The sequence below is a fragment of the Zingiber officinale genome, chromosome 2A (genome assembly GCF_018446385.1).
Source record: "Zingiber officinale cultivar Zhangliang chromosome 2A, Zo_v1.1, whole genome shotgun sequence".
NCBI lineage: Eukaryota > Viridiplantae > Streptophyta > Magnoliopsida > Zingiberales > Zingiberaceae > Zingiber > Zingiber officinale.
This window is the reverse complement of record NC_055988.1, coordinates 18,001,647-18,020,311: the sequence shown is the minus strand read 5'-3', so window position 1 is coordinate 18,020,311 and position 18,665 is coordinate 18,001,647. Positions and strand designations below refer to the sequence as shown.

At 36.2% G+C, this 18,665-nt stretch overlaps 1 protein-coding gene across 1 annotated transcript; it reads left to right on the top strand.

The window, feature by feature from the left end:
• The first annotated feature begins 12,440 nt into the window (after positions 1-12,440).
• Positions 12,441-18,257, top strand: LOC122040876 (UDP-glucuronic acid decarboxylase 1-like). Its single transcript, XM_042600350.1, has 7 exons — positions 12,441-13,198; positions 13,527-13,674; positions 13,817-13,896; positions 15,442-15,525; positions 15,701-15,775; positions 17,485-17,577; positions 17,662-18,257. The coding sequence occupies exons 1-7, from the start codon at positions 12,566-12,568 to the stop codon at positions 17,854-17,856; spliced, it is 1,308 nt and encodes a 435-aa protein (XP_042456284.1). The 5' UTR covers positions 12,441-12,565; the 3' UTR covers positions 17,857-18,257.
• Positions 18,258-18,665: the final 408 nt, after the last annotated feature.

Genomic DNA, 18,665 nt, shown 5'->3' with positions numbered 1-18,665 from the left:
AGCAAGTTTAGCTTTCTTATATACTGACATGTTGTTTAGATTTGCTTACATGTTTAGTATTTCAGTATGCTATGTTTCGTTTGCTATTAGATGAGCATTCAGTTTCTAGATTTCTTTCAGCTTACATGCATATTCGAGTTTTATGAGTTAGATAGCGCTTACTAAGCAATTTTGCTTATAGATGCATTTCCTCTTACTGCAGATAAAGGAAAGGAAAAGTTATAGTAAAGGAAGGCGACAAGGAGGTGCGGATGGATGTGTGATGCCTGGACTATAGAAGCCTTGGGATTTAGCATAAGAATTTATTAACAAAAAGTTGAGTAGAATGTATTAGATGAGTCATTTAGTCTTCCGCTACTAGTTAATTGTATGTTTTGAGTTCTCCGAGAGTTTTAGGAATTTCTATCAACATGTGAACAAGGATAGTTAAGTAAAGTTAGTAGTCCAGTAGCCCTCCGCCCTCACAGACCATTAGTGAGGAGGGTGGGGTGTTACATAAGATCACCATATTTGAGAATCTAGAATGGTTGAGATGTCAGGAAAATAGAATTAAGTCATGACTACAATTACTTATATATGTTTCAAAAGTATGCACTTTTTAAAACAATTGTTGATTAATACTTAGTGTCTAGATCTTTTAAGATCAACCATAAACTTGTAGACCCCCAAACACATAGGTGGCTAATAAGGGTTTCCTAAGAAAGTGTTAAAGGGAAGACTTATTTAAAAGACAAATTTAATCACATACTTTGAAAAATATTTTGATAATTTATCTTTAAAATTTTGATAAAAATGTTTTAACATAGTTTTTTCAAAATCCTTGTGAAAAATTTCTTTTTAAAAATTACTTTGAAAATTCTTTAACAAAAATATTTGAAAACTACATTTGATAAACTTTTGAAATTATTCTAAAATACCTTTTTGAAAATATTATGAAGATAGCTTATGTATTCTTTTCATTTGGATCAACCCCCTACACATATAGGAAGTTTTCCTTGTAGTTAATAAAGATTCCTAAGAGTGTGTCAAGTTGAGAGAGAGTCCTGATTGAAAGATTAAACATAATTTTCAAAAAAATTTCAAAAATTAGTTTTACAAATCTTTGAAACTCTATTTAAAAAATTATTTTGAAAATTATTTTGAAAATTATTTTGAAAATCTTTTAAGAAATACTCTTTTGTAAAACTCTTAGTTCTTAAAATTATTTGAAATATTGCATTGAAAACATCTTGAAAAATATTTTTAAATTTTTTTATAAAATTTTATGTTTGAAAATTGTGTGCAACATGTCTTTGAAAAATACTAGAAAAGTTTTTTTTCAAAAATGTTTTGATCAAAAGTTGCTTAAAAAGTTGCCTTGAAAACCAACTTTAAAAATTAGTCTGCAACACCACTTTAAAAAATTATTTTGAAAGTCCTCTTTAACTATTACTCTAAAAAATTATGTTTTAAAAATTATATTTTTGAAACACTTAATTTTGTCTTTTGAATATTATTGTTGGTGCAAAACCTAATAGAGAGTAACCTTAAGTTTGTGTCTTTTTGATGTATGTCAAAGAGGGAGAGTGATCCTAAGTTAGAAACATTAAGAATATTTCTAATCTACCAAAACATTTTTAATCTCGTAAACTTTTTGAATCTCTCAAACTTTGAGAATTTACCCTTAAAGACTCAAATCTAACTTAAAAAATTGTCAAACATCAAAAAAGGAGAGATTGTTGGTGCAATCCACATCTAGGATTTCGATGTTTAATAATATACCTAAGTCTGGTTAGTTTGACTGAGGGTTGATCTAAACAGGATTTGATATTTGGAAGAGAGAAGTCTAGTTAGGACTAGATGGCTAGCAAGGGTAAATCCTAACCGAAGGTTAGGCAGATAAGAATTATACTGAGTGACTAGTCCTAATTGGAGGTTGGACAAAAGGAAGTCTTGGTTAGTGAAGTCAGGCCTTAGTGAGTGAAGTCAGGTCCTAGTGAGTGAAGCTAGGTAGTGGAAGTCCTGGTGAGTGAAGTCGAGCCCTAGTAAGTAAAGCTAGGTAGTGGAATTCCTAGTGAGTGAAAATAGACCCTAGTGAGTGAAGCTAGGTGGTGGAAGTCCTGGTGAGTGAAGACAGACAATGGAAGTCCTAGTGAGTGAAGCTAGGAAACCCTAGGGGTAGGTAACCTTAGGTAATGAGAAGTCTTGGAGGAGTAAATTCCAAGCATGTGTAATCAACTCAGTTGACTGGACCAGCGAATTATCAATAATGCTAACACTGTCTTTCTTTACCATTTTATATCTATTATGCTAACTCAGTGTTATAGGTAAGTTTTAGTAGATCAACTTGATCAAATACTAAGCAAGGCTAGAGAAAGTCTAAATAGATCTGAAGGACTAGATGTTTGGCAGGTAAGTCACTCGAGGAGAGTGACTCAGTGAGGATGTGTCTTAGTTGAGGAGACAATAGGTGTCAGTCCAATTTAGGTCTTTTTAAAAACCTAAATTGAGGCTTTGACTAGATCCTAGTCTAGAGGACAGAGTTTAAGTCATAAATTAATCATATCATTATTGTGCTAATCTTATTTTACAAGTTAAATATGTTTTATATTGGGCTAACACATTTTACAGGGCAAAGGGAGCACACCTTCCAAGCGACGGAAGGCGCCTTTGAAGGCTTGGAAGGCTCTTTCTAAGGCTTGGAAGGCGTCTTCTAACAGATAAAATTAGACTTTGTCAATGATAAGGAGCGAGCTATTTAGGCTTAGATTTTATACATTGGAGGCGCCTTCAATTCTGTGGAAGGTACCTTCCACATCTTATAAAATACCATCTCGACTAAGGCTTCTAACACATCAATTCTACAAGCCTCTACGCGTCCTTTTGACGTTCCAACTGTTCTGGCTTCTTGTTGTTGCCCTACTATGACTCTACTATACCCTACTACCGCTAAGAAGTCGTCCAACACCGAACTCGATTCGATCATCTTCATAAGTGTTCGGTAACAAAGTTCAATTCTGTACTTAATTCTTGCAAAAGGAAAAGTGTAGCGTGTTCCACTTATTCTTACTCTTTTTTGTATTTGATCCCTTCTTCTAGTGCTTCTGGAAAAGGTTATTAGTGGATTACCCATTGATAGATCCATGAGACTTGGGTCTTAGTGTAAGAGTTGTCGAAGGCTCCGAACCAAGTAAAATCGAACGTGTATTTTTCTTTTTGTTATTTTCTTGTTATTCCACTCCATTCGTACTTAGTTTTAAAAAGAAAAAAAATAAAACCATATGATTCACCTCCTCTCACGTGTATCTTGTAGGATCGAAAAGAATTTAGATATCTCTACAATGGTATGATATTGTGTTAGTGCAGAGGGGTCGGCAAGAGGGGAGGGATGAATTGCCTGCAAAATAAAATATACCCTCCTCGTGCTTTCAACTCTTAAAATAGCAACAGTAAAATAAAATCAAATAAAAAAAAGAAAGAAAGAAGACTCAGCAATTTGACTTGGTTACAACATAGATGGTTGTTAATCCAAGGCGGTTGAACAGCGCACTAAGAATCTCCTTCTCTGAAGGCGAAGAAGTCTTTTACACACTTAAAGAGATTAAGAGTTGCTAGGAAATTAAATATAGAGTTATATGACTAATTCTTAGCTCCAGGGGCCTTTATATACCTCCTGGAAATCCTATCTCGAGTCTTGAGGGTGCCTCCAAAGGGGTTGAGGGCGCCTCCAAGGGGATGAGCGAATAAAACTTTATTCGCTCGTCAATGGGCAAGTTGGCCAGGTCGAGGGCGCCCTCAAAGGCATTGAGGGCACCTCCAAGGCTATTGAGGATGCCCTCAATGCGGTTGAGGGCACCCTCAATGCCATTGAGGGCGCCTTCAGGGTGCTGAAGTCGGAGGCGCCTCCAACGACTGTTGAGGTCACCTCCAACTATTTTTCTAGCACTTCTTCCTCTTCTTTTTAGCTTTCGAAGTTTCGTTTGATTGGATGATTACGACCAACCGAAATAGGGCTCACCCGAACCTAATTTTTGGCCTTCTCCTCGAGCAGGCTTCCGCCCCAGCTTCTCGTCCCTCAAACGTCGTGCACGTTCTTCTCGTTCACCAGTGTACTCCTCCACAGCTCTTTCGTCGTTCAGACGCACCGAGTCCGTCGGCTCCCTTCCCGTGTCGTCCTTCTCGCTAGCTATGTCTTCCGCTCGACTTCCTGTGCTCCTAAGCTCCTGCACACTTAGACACAGGGATCAAAACCAAACATGACCTAACCTAACTTGGTTGATCACATCAAAACAACTACGGGGACCAACAATCTTCTCCTTTTTAATGTGCATCAACCCAAGTTCAAATTAGGGAAAAAACAGACAAGAAGTAATTTAAAGAAATTACTAAACTAATATTTTAAGCATAAAGATTGCAATAATAGAATTTGTAATTTTCTAAGTAATAAAAAAAAATATTAACTTGCTCCTATCCAAAAAATTTTTAAGTCCTAACTTTTAAAAAATATTAACTCCCCCTAAACTTGTTCCTATCTCTCCCCCTTTGATCACAGCAAAAACAGGGTAGGAATTTTCAAAATAAATTCTAAGTTAACAAAGAACTCTAACCTTTAGACAATTTAAACAAAATATTTTTGAGAAATTTTCAAAAAATGTTAAAAAAACTTGTTAAAGAATTATCTAATTTCCATTTTCATGCTTTATCAGTAAGTTAATTAAACATTTTATTTCAATATTTTGGCTTCTAGGCAGTGGCGGGGCACTAGGCTTTCTTGGTTATTGGAGCAACAATCGCTTTCTTAGACAAAGCCTCATAAATAAATTAACTGTTTAATTTTTCTTGCTAAAAGTGCTAACTTACAAAAACTTAATCTAGAAAAGATTTTGAAACCCAGCAAAGGTTCCTTCCTACTGGATTAATCAAGTATTTAGGAGGTACATAACTTTTAGGAACCTTTCTAAGTTGTCCCTAATGTTTTCTAATATACCAATTCAACTTTCCATAAATTCTAAGCTTTGATTTTTGAAATTTGTTTGGTTTAAAACATGCATTAGTTTTTAGATTTTCAATTTGCATTTTCAAATTATCATTTTCTGATTTTAAATTATCTAACATTAATTTTAAGTCAGTAAATTCTTTTTTTGATTTTACTGAGCCTTTTATAAGAATTTTGATAAAATGAAAAGACTGTTTATGGGTTAGAGTGCGTACCTTACTTACCTCTATTTCTGATGCTCCTCCTTCATCGTAGCTTTCTTCTGATAATTCTCCCCCTTCATCTATGCTCATCTCTGAGCTGATTTCTTCTTCAATTTGATGGTTGGCCATCAGTGCTACTCCTGAGATGGCTTCGACTTCTGATTCGAAGGATGATGATTCATCCCATGTAGCCATCAGACTCTTGCGTTTAGAGGATGTCGGTCTTTGAGACTTCTCCTTATCCATTTTCTTTAATTTTGGGTAGTCATCCTTGATGTGCCCTTCCTCGTTGCAGTTGTAGCATCGGACCATCCTTTTATTGCATTGATGCTTTCTCGACTGCGATCTAAATTTATTAGTCTTAATAAACCTATTTAACTTTCTTACCAATAGCGTCGCTTTAGTTTCGTCGATTGATGCTTCAGAGTTGGGATCGTCCATCTCGGCTTGTAGGGCAACATTGAGCTTTGACTTCTCTATTTGTTTAGGTTATGTAATTTGAGATTCGTGAAGTTCGAAGGTAGAGAATAAATTTTCTAACGTACTTACCTCAAAGTCCTTAGAGATGTAGTATGCATCTACTAAGGACGCTCATTCTGGAGTTCTTAGGAAGGCGTTGAGCGCATACCAGATCGAGTCTCGATTTGTTACCTATTCTCCGAGGTTGTTCAGTTGAGTTATTAGTTCTTTGATTCTTGCTTAGAGTTGTGCTACCTTCTCGCCATTGTTCATCTGGAGATTTGTAAGCTGAGTCCGGAGAATGTCGCGCCTTGCTAACTTCGCTTCTGAGGTGCCTTCGTGGAGCTCCAGGAATTTTTCCCAGAGGTCTTTGGCAGAGTCGTAGCTTCGGATCCGACTTACCTCCTGGGGTGGCAGAACACTAGCAGATGGAACTCTACCTTTCCGTTGGCCACGAAATCAGCTTGTGCCTTCGTTGGGTTTTGCTCGGGTCAGGGGTTGCCGGTTCAAGCCTCGGCTTGGACATTTTTTTTTGTCAAAACTTATTTTTTTTGGTAAAAATACCAAACGACCTTCAAAAATTCCATAAAAATACTCTAAAAATTTCTAAAAAATCCCTAGAATATTTTTATAGCATTTTTAAATATTTTTAAATTACTTTTAGGACTCTAATTGAGGAAATTTGGGGCGTTACATTCAGGGTCTCCCCTCAAGTATTGGGTCACTTTTGACCTGCTCAAGGCTTCCACTACTTTGTTCGAGATTTCACCCACATAGTTCAATCTTGGATTATGACTCTGCCTCGTACTTCTTCTGGCGGTTAGTCCGGTGAAGAGTGACCTCGCTCTGATATCAATTGAAGGATCGAAAAGAATTTAGATATCTCCACAATGACATGATATTGTCCACTTTAGGCTTAAGCCCTCATAGTTTTGCTCTTGGACTCTACCCAAAAGCCCTCATACTAATGGAGATATTTTTTTCTTACAAACCTATGATCTTTCCCATGTATTTTCAATGTGGAACTATATTTGCAACCTTGCAACCCCAACATAAAACAGTAAGGTAAAACAATATTAGTAGTATTAAGAATTCGTTGGTCTGATCGACCGCACGCGATCAATTTGAAACCAGTCAGTCACACATGCTTGAAGTTTACTCCTCCAAGACTTCTCATTACCTAGGGTTACTCTCCCCCTAGGGTTGCCTAGCTTCACTTACTAAGACTTCCACTACCTAATTTCACTCACTAGGGTATAGCTTCACTTACTAGGACTTCCATTACCTGGCTTCATTCATTGAGACTTTCACTACTTAGCTTTACTCATTAGGGTCTGACTTTATTCATCAAGACAATCATCACCTAGCTTCACTTACTAGGACCTGTCTTCACTCACCAGGACATCAACCACCTAGTTGCACTCACTAGGGTCTGACTTCACTCAATAAGGACTTTTCCTTTCCTAACCTCCAATTAGGACTAGTCACTTAGTTAACTTCTCACCTGCCTAACCTTCGCTTAGAACTTACTCTTGCTAGTCATCTAGTCTTGGCTAGACTTCTCTCTTCTAAATATCAAGTTATATTTGGATTAACCCTTAGTCAACCTGACCATACTTGGGTATATTGTCAAACATCGAAACCCTAGAGTTCAATTACACCAACAACACCTTCATAATTTTAATGTCACTAAAAGTATACTATAAGGGTGTGTATATGTGCCCTTCAAAAGTATTATTCTAGTAGTGACTTCACCCTTAACTATTGGAACATAGGTGAAGCAGTCACTTTAGCGGCCCCTCCAAGGTGGCCACACACTCTCTGAAAGGGGGTAAATCATAGGAGACATTTGCCCTAAAGCATCTACCCTTTGAATGGGGGAGGTCATGTTGGGATGTATACTAAAAGCCTAGCTTTTTGTATAAACATAAGAATCACATTGATCAAGTGTCTGCATTTATGTTAAATGTAGTTGTTCATTTAATTTATATTGTAGATAACATGGTGTGTGGTACCACACAGAAGATCATGTTATCAGCTCCTTATAAATTATAAATAGTAGCTTACAACCAAGATGGAATGAGACAAACCATTGGAGTAGTTGTAGTGTAATTTGATATTAATTTATCTTGACTATAAAATTACACTAATACACTATGTGTGTATTGAGTAGGACCATTTGAGGTAGTTTCTTTTTATACTGACTACATAAAAGAACAAAACCTCTGTTATTATAGATGTGCGTACTCTTAATTCCGATATAATAACAAGCACATATACTTAGTATGTATTTCTTTAATTTATCAATGGGTGAGATTTAGTTCGTTAAATCAATAGGCCCGATAAGTTGGGAAATAATATTATTTATATGGTGTGTTGTTGATTATAAAAGGAAATTATGTCCTAGTAAATCTAGGTTGATCATGATGTCCCCCTGAAGAGCTCATAAGGATTGTCATATAAACCCTGCAGGTGGGCTTAGTCTGGCATGACAATGAAGTTGAGTGGTACTACTCTTGGGGCTAGATATTAATTAAGTGAGTTGTCAGTAACTCATCTAATTAATGGGCATTCGATATCTTAAACACAGAGAGATTAATGCACTTATGATAAGAAGGAGCCCATAATGTAATTTGGGATTAGTGCGGTAGTTCAATAATAATTCTTTAGTGGTATGAGTTATTATTGATGAACTTGAGTTGGGTATTCGGGGCGAACACAGGAAGCTCAAGCTCATTGGGAGACCAAAATCAATTTCTCCTCTCGATCCCTGTTGTAGCCTCTATAAAGCCTTGTATCCACAAAGTCCACTTCTTACCCAAGTAATGGGTCGGACACATCCTTACTAGGAGCAAGAGGGGCCGATCAAGCATTAATTTGGAGTCAAGTAGTGGCCGGCCAAGCTTGGTGTCCAAGCTAGGGGCTAACCACATAAGAATAAAAGGGAGTTTTTAATTTTTGTGTTAAAAACTTTCCTTTTATAGCCATCCTTATGGTTTTAAAAAGAGATTTTTTAATTTTAAACCTTTCCTTTTATAGCTATCTACAAAAGATCAAAGAGAGATTTTAATTTTGTTAAAATCTTTCCTTATTTGTAGTTATCTATAATATCTAAAAGAGAGATTTTAATTTTGATAAAACTTTCATTTTTTGTGACCATGATTTAAAAAGAGAAGTTTTAATTAATCTTTCCTTTTTTGTAGTTGTCTACGTGTTCTAAAAGAGGGAGATTAATTTTAAAACTTTCTTTTTGTTATCATGTACAATAGGAAATTTAGAAAAGAGATATTTTAATTGTTGTTAAAATTTTCTTTTTTAAGGGGAGGCCACAAATAAGGAAGTTTTAATTATGTTTTAAACTTTCTTTTTTTACTATAACCAAGGATTATAAAAGAGAGGGAGAGGGTGCCTCATGAGTACACAACCTAAGCCTTGCCCCTCTTCTCTTCATTGTGGCCGACACCCTTGTTTCTTCTCTAAGGGCCGGTGGATCACATCTCCTTTAATCCTTGGTGGCCGGCTCTCTTCCTTTCTCTTCTCTTTTGCTTTCTTCCCTTAAGGTCGGTGGCACATCAAGCTCTATCTCCTTGGTGGCCGGTTGTTTGGAGGGGAAGAATAAGAGAAGGAAATTTCCTATTTTAGCATCCCTTGGTGGTCGATTTTCTTGGAGGCAAAGAAGTGGTTCGGGTGGAGTTATCTTGGTAGATCGTTGCCCACACAACGCACAACGTCCAAGAGGAGGAGAGAAATACAACAGAAGATCAAGAGGTCATTAGCTATAAAGAAAGGTATAACTAATTAATGGTTTCCACTTCGAATTAATTAGTTAATTTTCTTTGCATAAATTCTGAAACACCAACACAAGAGGCTAGCGATTTTATGTTTCAGTTTCGTGCTATCAATTTTGTATTTCGATTTTTTATTTTGATCTTGTGTTTCTATTGTGGTCTCTGTAGTTAAACCTAGAGTTACTATAAGAAGTTGAATATCCAATTTCTTTGAAAGGCTTTGTCTAGGAAGTGGTGGATGATCCCATAACCAAGAAGGCCTAATGCCTCGCCATGTTTAACCTGGAAACCAATCTTTGAAATAGATATTTAATCAACTTCTGTAATATGGTTTAACTTAGTAAGATCACATCGGTTAAACTTGGAGTAAAAATGTTAAGTATCGTTTCCAATCCAAGTTTAACTTCTGAAGAGCAACTTGGATTAATAATGTTAAGCATCGTTTGCAATCCAAGTTTAACTTCAGTAAAACACATAGGTAGTTAGGTAAAGTTCTGTGCTTGTACAAATTTTTGTACAGGGGAAATAGAACGATGTTCCGAGTAGCAACCAACAGGTCAGACACCCAGTGAAGTATTTTTCACCCGTTAGAAATTGATCTCAATATCTATTCTAGTAATTACTCATTCAGATACCAACTGTGACAACCCATGGGAGACACTTCACCCTTAACTATGTTCTTAGTAGAGAGAACTAAATGAAAAAGAGGAGAATGTCTCTTACATGTCATTGTTTTTTTTTAAATTTTTATGAAAGGGTAAATATATAATGAAGTGTCAGATTTGAGAAGGTATCTGAGATATAACGTACATGTGCTCACATGTGTACTATCACTCTCACTCTCTATGCAACTTGTATCATAAGTACTTCAGTCGATTACTCATCCTCTGTATAACCACGGTGGATTAAGTATCAACCGACCTTTGTTGTCAATGTCAAAACATGTCGAAATAGATATCTCCTGAAGATGCCACAATCCCTCATGTAACCAAGCATCCTCAATGTACGCCTCGTGTAAACAAGCATCATCAATGTATGTACTCCATCCTCTAGGGGTCGTTTGAGTCTTATGGTATCCTCTGAAAAGATGAAGACAAGTAAGGGTATTCTCGTGCCCTGGTCCAAAATCCTCAGCCTCTTCTAACATATGATATCTCTAACTACACCGTCCCACCATCTCCTAATCACTTTTAAAAAGTGATCAACTATCAATAGATTTAATGTGTCTTTACCATAAACCATTTATTACAGACTAAATAGACTTTTCTGATCGATCTATTCATTCTCATAGACTTTTTGATAAAGCCCCCATCATAAACGAATTTGGAACGTCTTTATTGTGAGTCATTTGTTGCGGACTAAATAGATCATTATAAGATGAATCTATTCACTTATATATCCTTATCATCGAAACTAGCTCATACATAGCTCACACTCAACATAATGCACTCCCTCTCATGTGACCTCACACTTTACCACTCACACTACATACTCTCACGGAATAAATAGCTAATAACTCTCCATCCAAGCTGACAAGATGCTCCCCAAAGCATGCTCCATCCAAGATAGTTTTCCACTCCAGATGTCTAGATGTATGCCCACTCTAGTCCATCTCCATTATCTCTACAATGATCTCCATGTATCTTAAGTGTCTGGATGTATTTGAAGAAGAGGTATACCTCATCGCCCATATCATGATCCACCTCTGCAAAAGTATAGTAAGGTGCCTCCTATCCAACCGTTTCTGTAGGAATCCTTCCATGTGTTATCCTTTGTCACCCATATCACTCCAGTTGTTGAAGTTTTTATCATCAACATGTAGACGCTTGTCTTTTACTCACGATATCAAAATCATCACATGTAGACTTGCCCTTGTATCATGCCATATATCTCTAATCCTTCCAAAAGCACCCTAAACGAATGGTATTGGCCACACATGAAAAGGATTAGCTGGACCTCCTTAGAAGTTTTCTCCCTAACCCACTACCTTTATGGGTAAGGCCTGCCCTTCCGCAGGGTAAGAGGAGAGAATGCCCCTAGCTATCTTTGTCAGCATTTTTGTTAACAACAAGAGAAAACATATGAAAAATGAAATTAAATGGGTAAAATTAGAATATTAAATTGTAAAGGCATATCAGTATTTATAAAAAGCTAAAAATTTTATAAACATCCCTAATTATTAGAATAGTTTAGGGATGCTATGATGTATTAAAATATCTTTTTTGGTTTAATTTAGTTAAAAATATTATAAATAGACCATATTATATATAAAGATAAAAATTTAACAAACAACCCTAATTATTAGAATAGTTTAGGGATCCCCATATATATGTATAACTAAATTAAACCAAAAAAAATATTTTAATACATCATAGCATCCCTAAACTATATATATAATTAAATGTGAAATGTAATTGGATTACATATTATTAGTCTTATAATTTAGATTACAAGACTTTATTACCTATTTATAATTTAGATTAAATTATATTACAATTTTAAAATTATATCAAACAAATAAAGTAATCAATCTGGTAATATAATCAAAATTATATTATAAGACTGATTACCCTTTATTAAATATAGCCTAAATGGTACTAATATTATAGTAACTATTAAATGATTTTAATATTATACTATAATTTATTAATTAATATAATTTTAAAATGATTTTAGTTATATTTAAATGATTCCAATTAAATTACATAATTGGAACAAATTGATAAAAAAAAATAATATAAAATAATCTAATTAATAATATTTTTATCAAATTAAATTGATTTATTTTAATGCGTGATTTACTCTGAAAAACAATATTTTAAGATGAGAATTATGTTAAGGCGGGGTTCCTTTTAATTTTTATCCAAAATATAGGTAAAATAATTACCATAAAAGTGTAGAGATATTTACAAAGTAGTTAAAATTGATAATTGGACAACTTTTTGTATTTGTTTTGTTTTAAAACGGTGATGCTCACGTGAGGAGCAGGTGCTGTTCGGTACCTGCCCTTTTCTATTTGACTGCCAGCCATCAGTCGGCTTGGCTTCCATAGTTCCGTGGATCTCTTCCCTCGCCGTGGCAGGTATATTCTCCGCCGTTGAATCGCTCCCGGAGTGTGTCTCCGGCGTTCAGATCCTACAATGAAGCAGCTTCATAAACAACCCAGCCTCAACCAGAATGCCCAGATCCCGACCTACGCCGTCAAGCCCGGGAAGCCGCCATCACGCTCCGCCGCTTCCTCGCCTTCCTTCCTCCGGGCTGCCTTCGGTTACCTCCTCCGCGAGCAGCGCCTTCTCTTCGTCCTCGCCGGCGCTATCATTGCCTCCACCTTTTTCCTTCTCCACCCCTATTACAGCTCCTCTCTCTCCCACTCCCACCCCGACGATCACCTCAACCAACGCATCCTTGATAAGTTCCAGCACACCTCCTCCTACGACAGTGGCCGCAGCGGCGCCGTTGCCGTCAGTAGCGGTGGGAGGAGAGTGCCGGTGGGGTTGAAGAAGCCATCGAAGCGGATCGTAGTCACCGGAGGTGCCGGATTCGTCGGAAGCCATCTGGTGGACAAGATTCTGGCGAGGGGGGATAGCGTCATCGTGATCGATAATTTCTTCACCGGGAGGAAAGAAAACGTGGCGCATCACTTCGGGAACCCGAGGTTTGAGCTGATCCGCCATGACGTCGTCGAGCCGATCTTGCTGGAGGTCGACGAGATCTACCATCTCGCTTGCCCGGCATCGCCTGTGCACTACAAATATAACCCTATCAAGACCATCATATCCTCTTGATTACTTGTGGCTATTTCATTTTTTAAGATCTGTTCAAATTCCATAAAGTTTATCCCCCAGGTGATTGATCCGCATGAACTCCGATGATCTGGGTAAAACTTCACTCCTCAAATTGATTTAGGTTAAATTTTGATGAAATAAGTCTTGTCGATCTATTACAATTGATTATGGTAATTAGTTGCTTACATACAATGTTGGTTTCAAATTATAGTTCTTCCTCACTCCAAAGAAATTGAGAATTTCCTATGCTTTATGGTAGTAGCAAAGATGATTTGTTTAGATAAAACTGTTGTAATCCCCTAACGGTGTAGAGTACAAGACAAATGTGATGGGGACATTAAACATGTTGGGTTTAGCAAAGAGAATTGGAGCTCGTTTTTTGCTGACAAGTACTAGTGAGGTATATGGCGACCCACTTGAGCACCCACAAAAAGAGACATACTGGGGCCATGTCAATCCCATAGGTAGGGTAACTTCTACTCAAGGTCATATGTTATATTTTTGCATATCTTGTTATCACACATTCTGAGTTGTTATGGATGACATTTTTTTTTTCCATGCGTATTTGGCATTAGTGATTTAACATAAACTTTTGCTGCTCCTTAGGTGTTAGGAGTTGCTATGATGAAGGAAAGAGGACGGCAGAAACTTTGACCATGGATTACCATCGTGGTGCTGGACTTGAGGTGACTATACACAATTAAAATTGAAACCCTCCCGCTTTTTTCAATTCTTGATGTCAGCTGCAAAACATGCACTACAACTAAAAACAAGTAAACCATGAGTCCCGTCTATTTAGATCGGTTGCAGGCTATACAAATTTGATGTAACATTTAAGCCTATCTAAGGCTATATTACTATTACTACATAAATTTGAAGGGGACCTTTGACGTAATGATAAAGTTGTTGTCGATCTTGTGATCACGGGTTCGAGTCACAGAAACAACCTTTTGCAATGCAAGGTAAGGTTTTGTATGATAGACCCAATGTGGTCCAATTCTTCTCCGGGACCCTGCATTGTGATAGCTTCATACACCGGGTTGCCCTTTTAACAAATACTATTAATATCCAATAGTGGTACAATTTCAATTGTCATGTTTTCACTTTTTACATAACAATATTGCATCAGCCATTAATGTTGTCTTTGTTGAAGACTTTGATATCCAAATGGTTGTAATCATTTTGAATCTTTAATGGTCATAGCAATTACATTGATTTAAATTTCCTATTGATACAGGTATTTCCTCATGTAAAAACATTTCTTTCTAGAGCTATAACTTTGAAAGAGGAATTCATCTCATCTTTATCTAACTACACATTATACTATTCGAGAATATATCCAATTTTTGCAAAGATCTTAATATGTTTCTCACTGAATATACCAATACAGACAAACTTCTTACTATGCTTATAGTATTGGAAATTCTCAATCTCTCATCAACATATGCGTTTTTTTCTCCTCTGGCCCACTTATCTCTGAAACATATCCCAAGCACTGTGCTTTCTATGTAATTAATTTGACTGTTGAATTGTTTGGTTTCTTATGCCAATCTATCTGATGGAGGATAAATTTCTTATTACCCCTTTAGCTATTTCGGTTAATGAGCTGAACTTGGAATGCTTGGAAATAGACTATTCTGGATGTTTTCTTTATCATAAATATTTAATCTTAGGTTTGCTTATTCCAACGGTTGGTGTCTCTTATTTTTTACATTTTTTTAATGCAGTTAATCCAACTGAAAATTTTCTTTTCTGGCATCATTTTTGCTTTAACTTTTTTTTTTTTAATGAATATGTTCATGTCTTTATACATTGTTTCTAGCATATCAGGACAATTTCTAGCCAACAGATATATTAGACTCTTAGTTATTGACCCCATGCAGTGAACTTCACTAAAATTTGGTTATTTTATGTTGCCCCTTTGAGATACGACAATGTCAACCTTTTCAAACATGTAGATTCATCTATTCTGTTCTTTTAACTTTCTATTATGAGGGCTCATAATTATGACTTAAGAATATTGTACTTTCTGTTTGATCTATCATCCTGGCATTCATATAATAATTATATTTACGATAAAATACATGGAATAGTGACCTAAAAAGTTATTTTTGCCTTTGTAAACAAACCTCGCAGTTGCATTATTTTTAGCACTTATTTCAGCAGAATGGTTATACCGTTTCTTAAACTGGGGAATTTGAAATAAATCAATCCTGATTGTGCATGTACAGGTTCGTATTGCACGTATATTCAATACGTATGGGCCTCGGATGTGCCTTGATGATGGCAGGGTGGTCAGCAACTTTGTTGCTCAGGTATCTAATCTTTGCCTGCAATTATATTCCGTCTCTTTTAGAGAACAAAATGCACACACAATTACCTTAATATAATATATCTTTCTTTGTTTTAGTTGTTAAGTAGACAAAATCAGTTGTTTTGAGGACAAAATTATTATCATGGTGTAGTGAATTCAATATTTATATTTTACAGGCTCTTCGAAAGGAACCTATGACTGTCTATGGTGATGGAAAGCAAACTCGGAGTTTCCAATTTGTTTCAGATTTGGTATTGTACTATGTTCTGCCTTTATATCTGACATGGACTTCAATTAATTCATTCATATTTAATGGACAATTGCCTAAGTTATCTACTTCATTTTTCATGATTTATTTTCTGTGAGCCTAAACCTTTCGTTCATCAAACAAATAGTTTTTTTTAGTAATGTGCTTCATTTTTTGTTTTCATTCACAAATTCTGTTTCTGGAAACCGCAGTTAACACTATCTCAAAAATCTAGGATGACACATAATGTCTTCAGATGGGATTTTCATTAATGAACCAGAGCATGTTTGTTCGTCCTGTGTTTTTTTGCATGTATACCAGGTTGATTTTTAAAATATTGAATTGTTGTTCATCTCATTGAGTTTCTTAACTCACTTGTGATGTATTTCTCTTGATAGCTTCTTTGCCTTGAAAATAGTTTTCTTGTCTCATTTCCTGGAACTTGCTATTGGATGCATCCTTTCGTAGGCAGCATAACATAAGATGCATCAAAAACATCATTTAAAACCTCATTTGGCACCAAAAATCAGTACTTGGTTGGACCATTGTATAATCTGTAATTAATCCAACACTCAAAACAGATTAGTATGCAATGTGAGTGCTGCTTCATACATTTTTCACCCTCTTCATCTAAAATTATATTTTTCTACATGTAAACACATTGATAGTTGGGTGAATCAGAATGTTAATTTTTGTCAAACAAGTCCAACACCAAAGTTCCCTTTGTGTGTTAGGTAAATAGCCTTTTTTTTAGCCTTTGATATTGCTTACACAGTGCATGTTATTAGTTGGCAGATTGTTGGATTACCTACCCATTGGGTGATTGAGTGCGTCTTCTGTCCAATAAATACGGTCCTTCCTAGCATGGTGTATTAGCATAAGCTATGATGAAAAAAATACATATAGTATATCCAATAAGTGATATTTCAATGATCCCTTTATATCATCATAACTCTGCTCCATTTGAATTTTCTCCATCAATTTACTTTGTCTATTCTGTTATCAAGTGAAATTTTGGTCGTATTTTTGGAATTCTCTTGTCTTAATGTAATTTGAAGCTGTTTTTTGCATAATTTCCTTCCACATATGTTTGATAAATTAGATGCGGCTCAACATTCTCCACCAGCAAAGTGTTCCTAACCTTCTCATGTCATTTTATGAGGATGTGCAAAAATTTCACTAACCATTGTGGTTATTACTGTGTCTAGATCCTTAGGTATAGTGGAAATTTTGAGACATGTGTAACATAAGAACTTTGATGGATTATATTGTTCACGAGCTGTTTTTGCATAATTTCCTTCCGCACATGTCTCGTGCAAGATACCAGTAGGCACAACAGACTTGTGTTCAGTGGTTATAACTGTAGTCCCGAATGATTTCAGTCCACCCAGAAGACCTCTTTCACCTAGGAAAAACAAAGGACATTGATTTGAGGATTGAAATGAACTATAGTCCTAAATGCCTTCAGTCCATCCAGAAGACCTCTTTCACTTAGGAATAGTTATTCCGTTGGAATTCATAGAGAAAAGTATTTCCATGAACCAAGCACCATAAGTAAAACTTTTTCCAGCTCACGTCTGCATTGCTCCAAGCCCCTATAATTCTGTCAAAATCTAAGAATAACGTTTTTCTAGATATTGTCATGTTTTGCTAGCACTCTAGCAGGATAATCCGACTTGTATGGTTAATGATCTGTATGCCCAACTTTGCTAGGTTGATGGATTAGTAGTGTTAATGGAAGGTGAGCATATTGGACCTTTCAACTTGGGTAATCCTGGGGAGTTCACCATGCTCGAGCTAGCTGAGGTATATGATCAGTTGACGAATACCTAAGATATCTATTCAACTCTAATCGTGTTTTTATTAAATGGAGATCTAACACTCATGCAGGTTGTAAAAGAGGTTGTTGATTCTTCTGCAGCCATAGAATTCCGGCCTAATACTGCTGACGATCCACATATGAGAAAACCTGACATATCAAAAGCAAAAGAGCTGCTGAACTGGGAGCCCAAGATTACCTTACGACAAGGACTGCCCCTAATGGTGACCGACTTCCAAAAGCGGATTCTGAGCCCTGAGAATTAATCCATGATTAAGAAAATGATGTCGACATCCTATTCCATGCTATTCTTTTGTTAACTGATATATGATCACTGTAGCTTCTAAAATTCTTGAAGTAGCCAGTTTCCCTACTAATAGATTCTAAGTTAGTCGCTGTTTATGCCATGTGAGATATGGTTTGGAGACAATCTTAGGCATGTCGAATGGTTTGGTGCCTTCTCTCACAATATTATTGAACTGGAAAATAGAAGCTGGTAAGTTTACACAATTGGGAATGTCATAAGAATATGAATGAGAAGCCAACGTAGTCATGCAACTAGTGACCTGATACTTGTGATTGTACCAGAACAATGAATGTTTTCGGCTCATATAATACTTCCCTTTTGTTGGCAATGGATATTGTAATGAAAATTCTTCCTAGGGTTTATCCTGGCCATCATATTTTTTGTATTGGGCATTGGTGTATAACAGCATTTGGCAAATGTTTTTTTTTTCGTCTATTTTTTCTATTTTTTCTTATTTCGAATCTCTTCCACTAAACTGTGCAAAGGGAAGACTACTTGACATTTTGTTCATCGTAAAATTATCTTTTCCTTTTGTATATGCTTCATTAATTAACATGTGAAATGTCCCTTTGGACGGTGCAGTGGTTAAGATGTAAGGTATTATCATATTTAATTGACCTGTGAAATGCATACAAGTGGTATCAGAAGTCTAGCTGATGAGTGGTGATCCGGCAGTAAGGACGGGGACCTCTTTTGAGGGAAATCACTGACACGTAGAGGTCAAAAGCCTAAGGGCAAGATGAGGTTCGGCCGATCGGGTAAGGGTCG

Coding starts and splice junctions, on each gene's coding strand:
- LOC122040876 (XM_042600350.1), top strand. CDS start 12,566: ATGAAGCAGCTTCATAAACAACCCAGCCTCAACCAGAATGCCCAGATC. Junction 13,675..13,816: donor GGGCCATGTCAATCCCATAG/GTAGGGTAACTT, acceptor GCTGCTCCTTAG/GTGTTAGGAGTTGCTATGAT. Junction 13,897..15,441: donor ATCGTGGTGCTGGACTTGAG/GTGACTATACAC, acceptor GTGCATGTACAG/GTTCGTATTGCACGTATATT.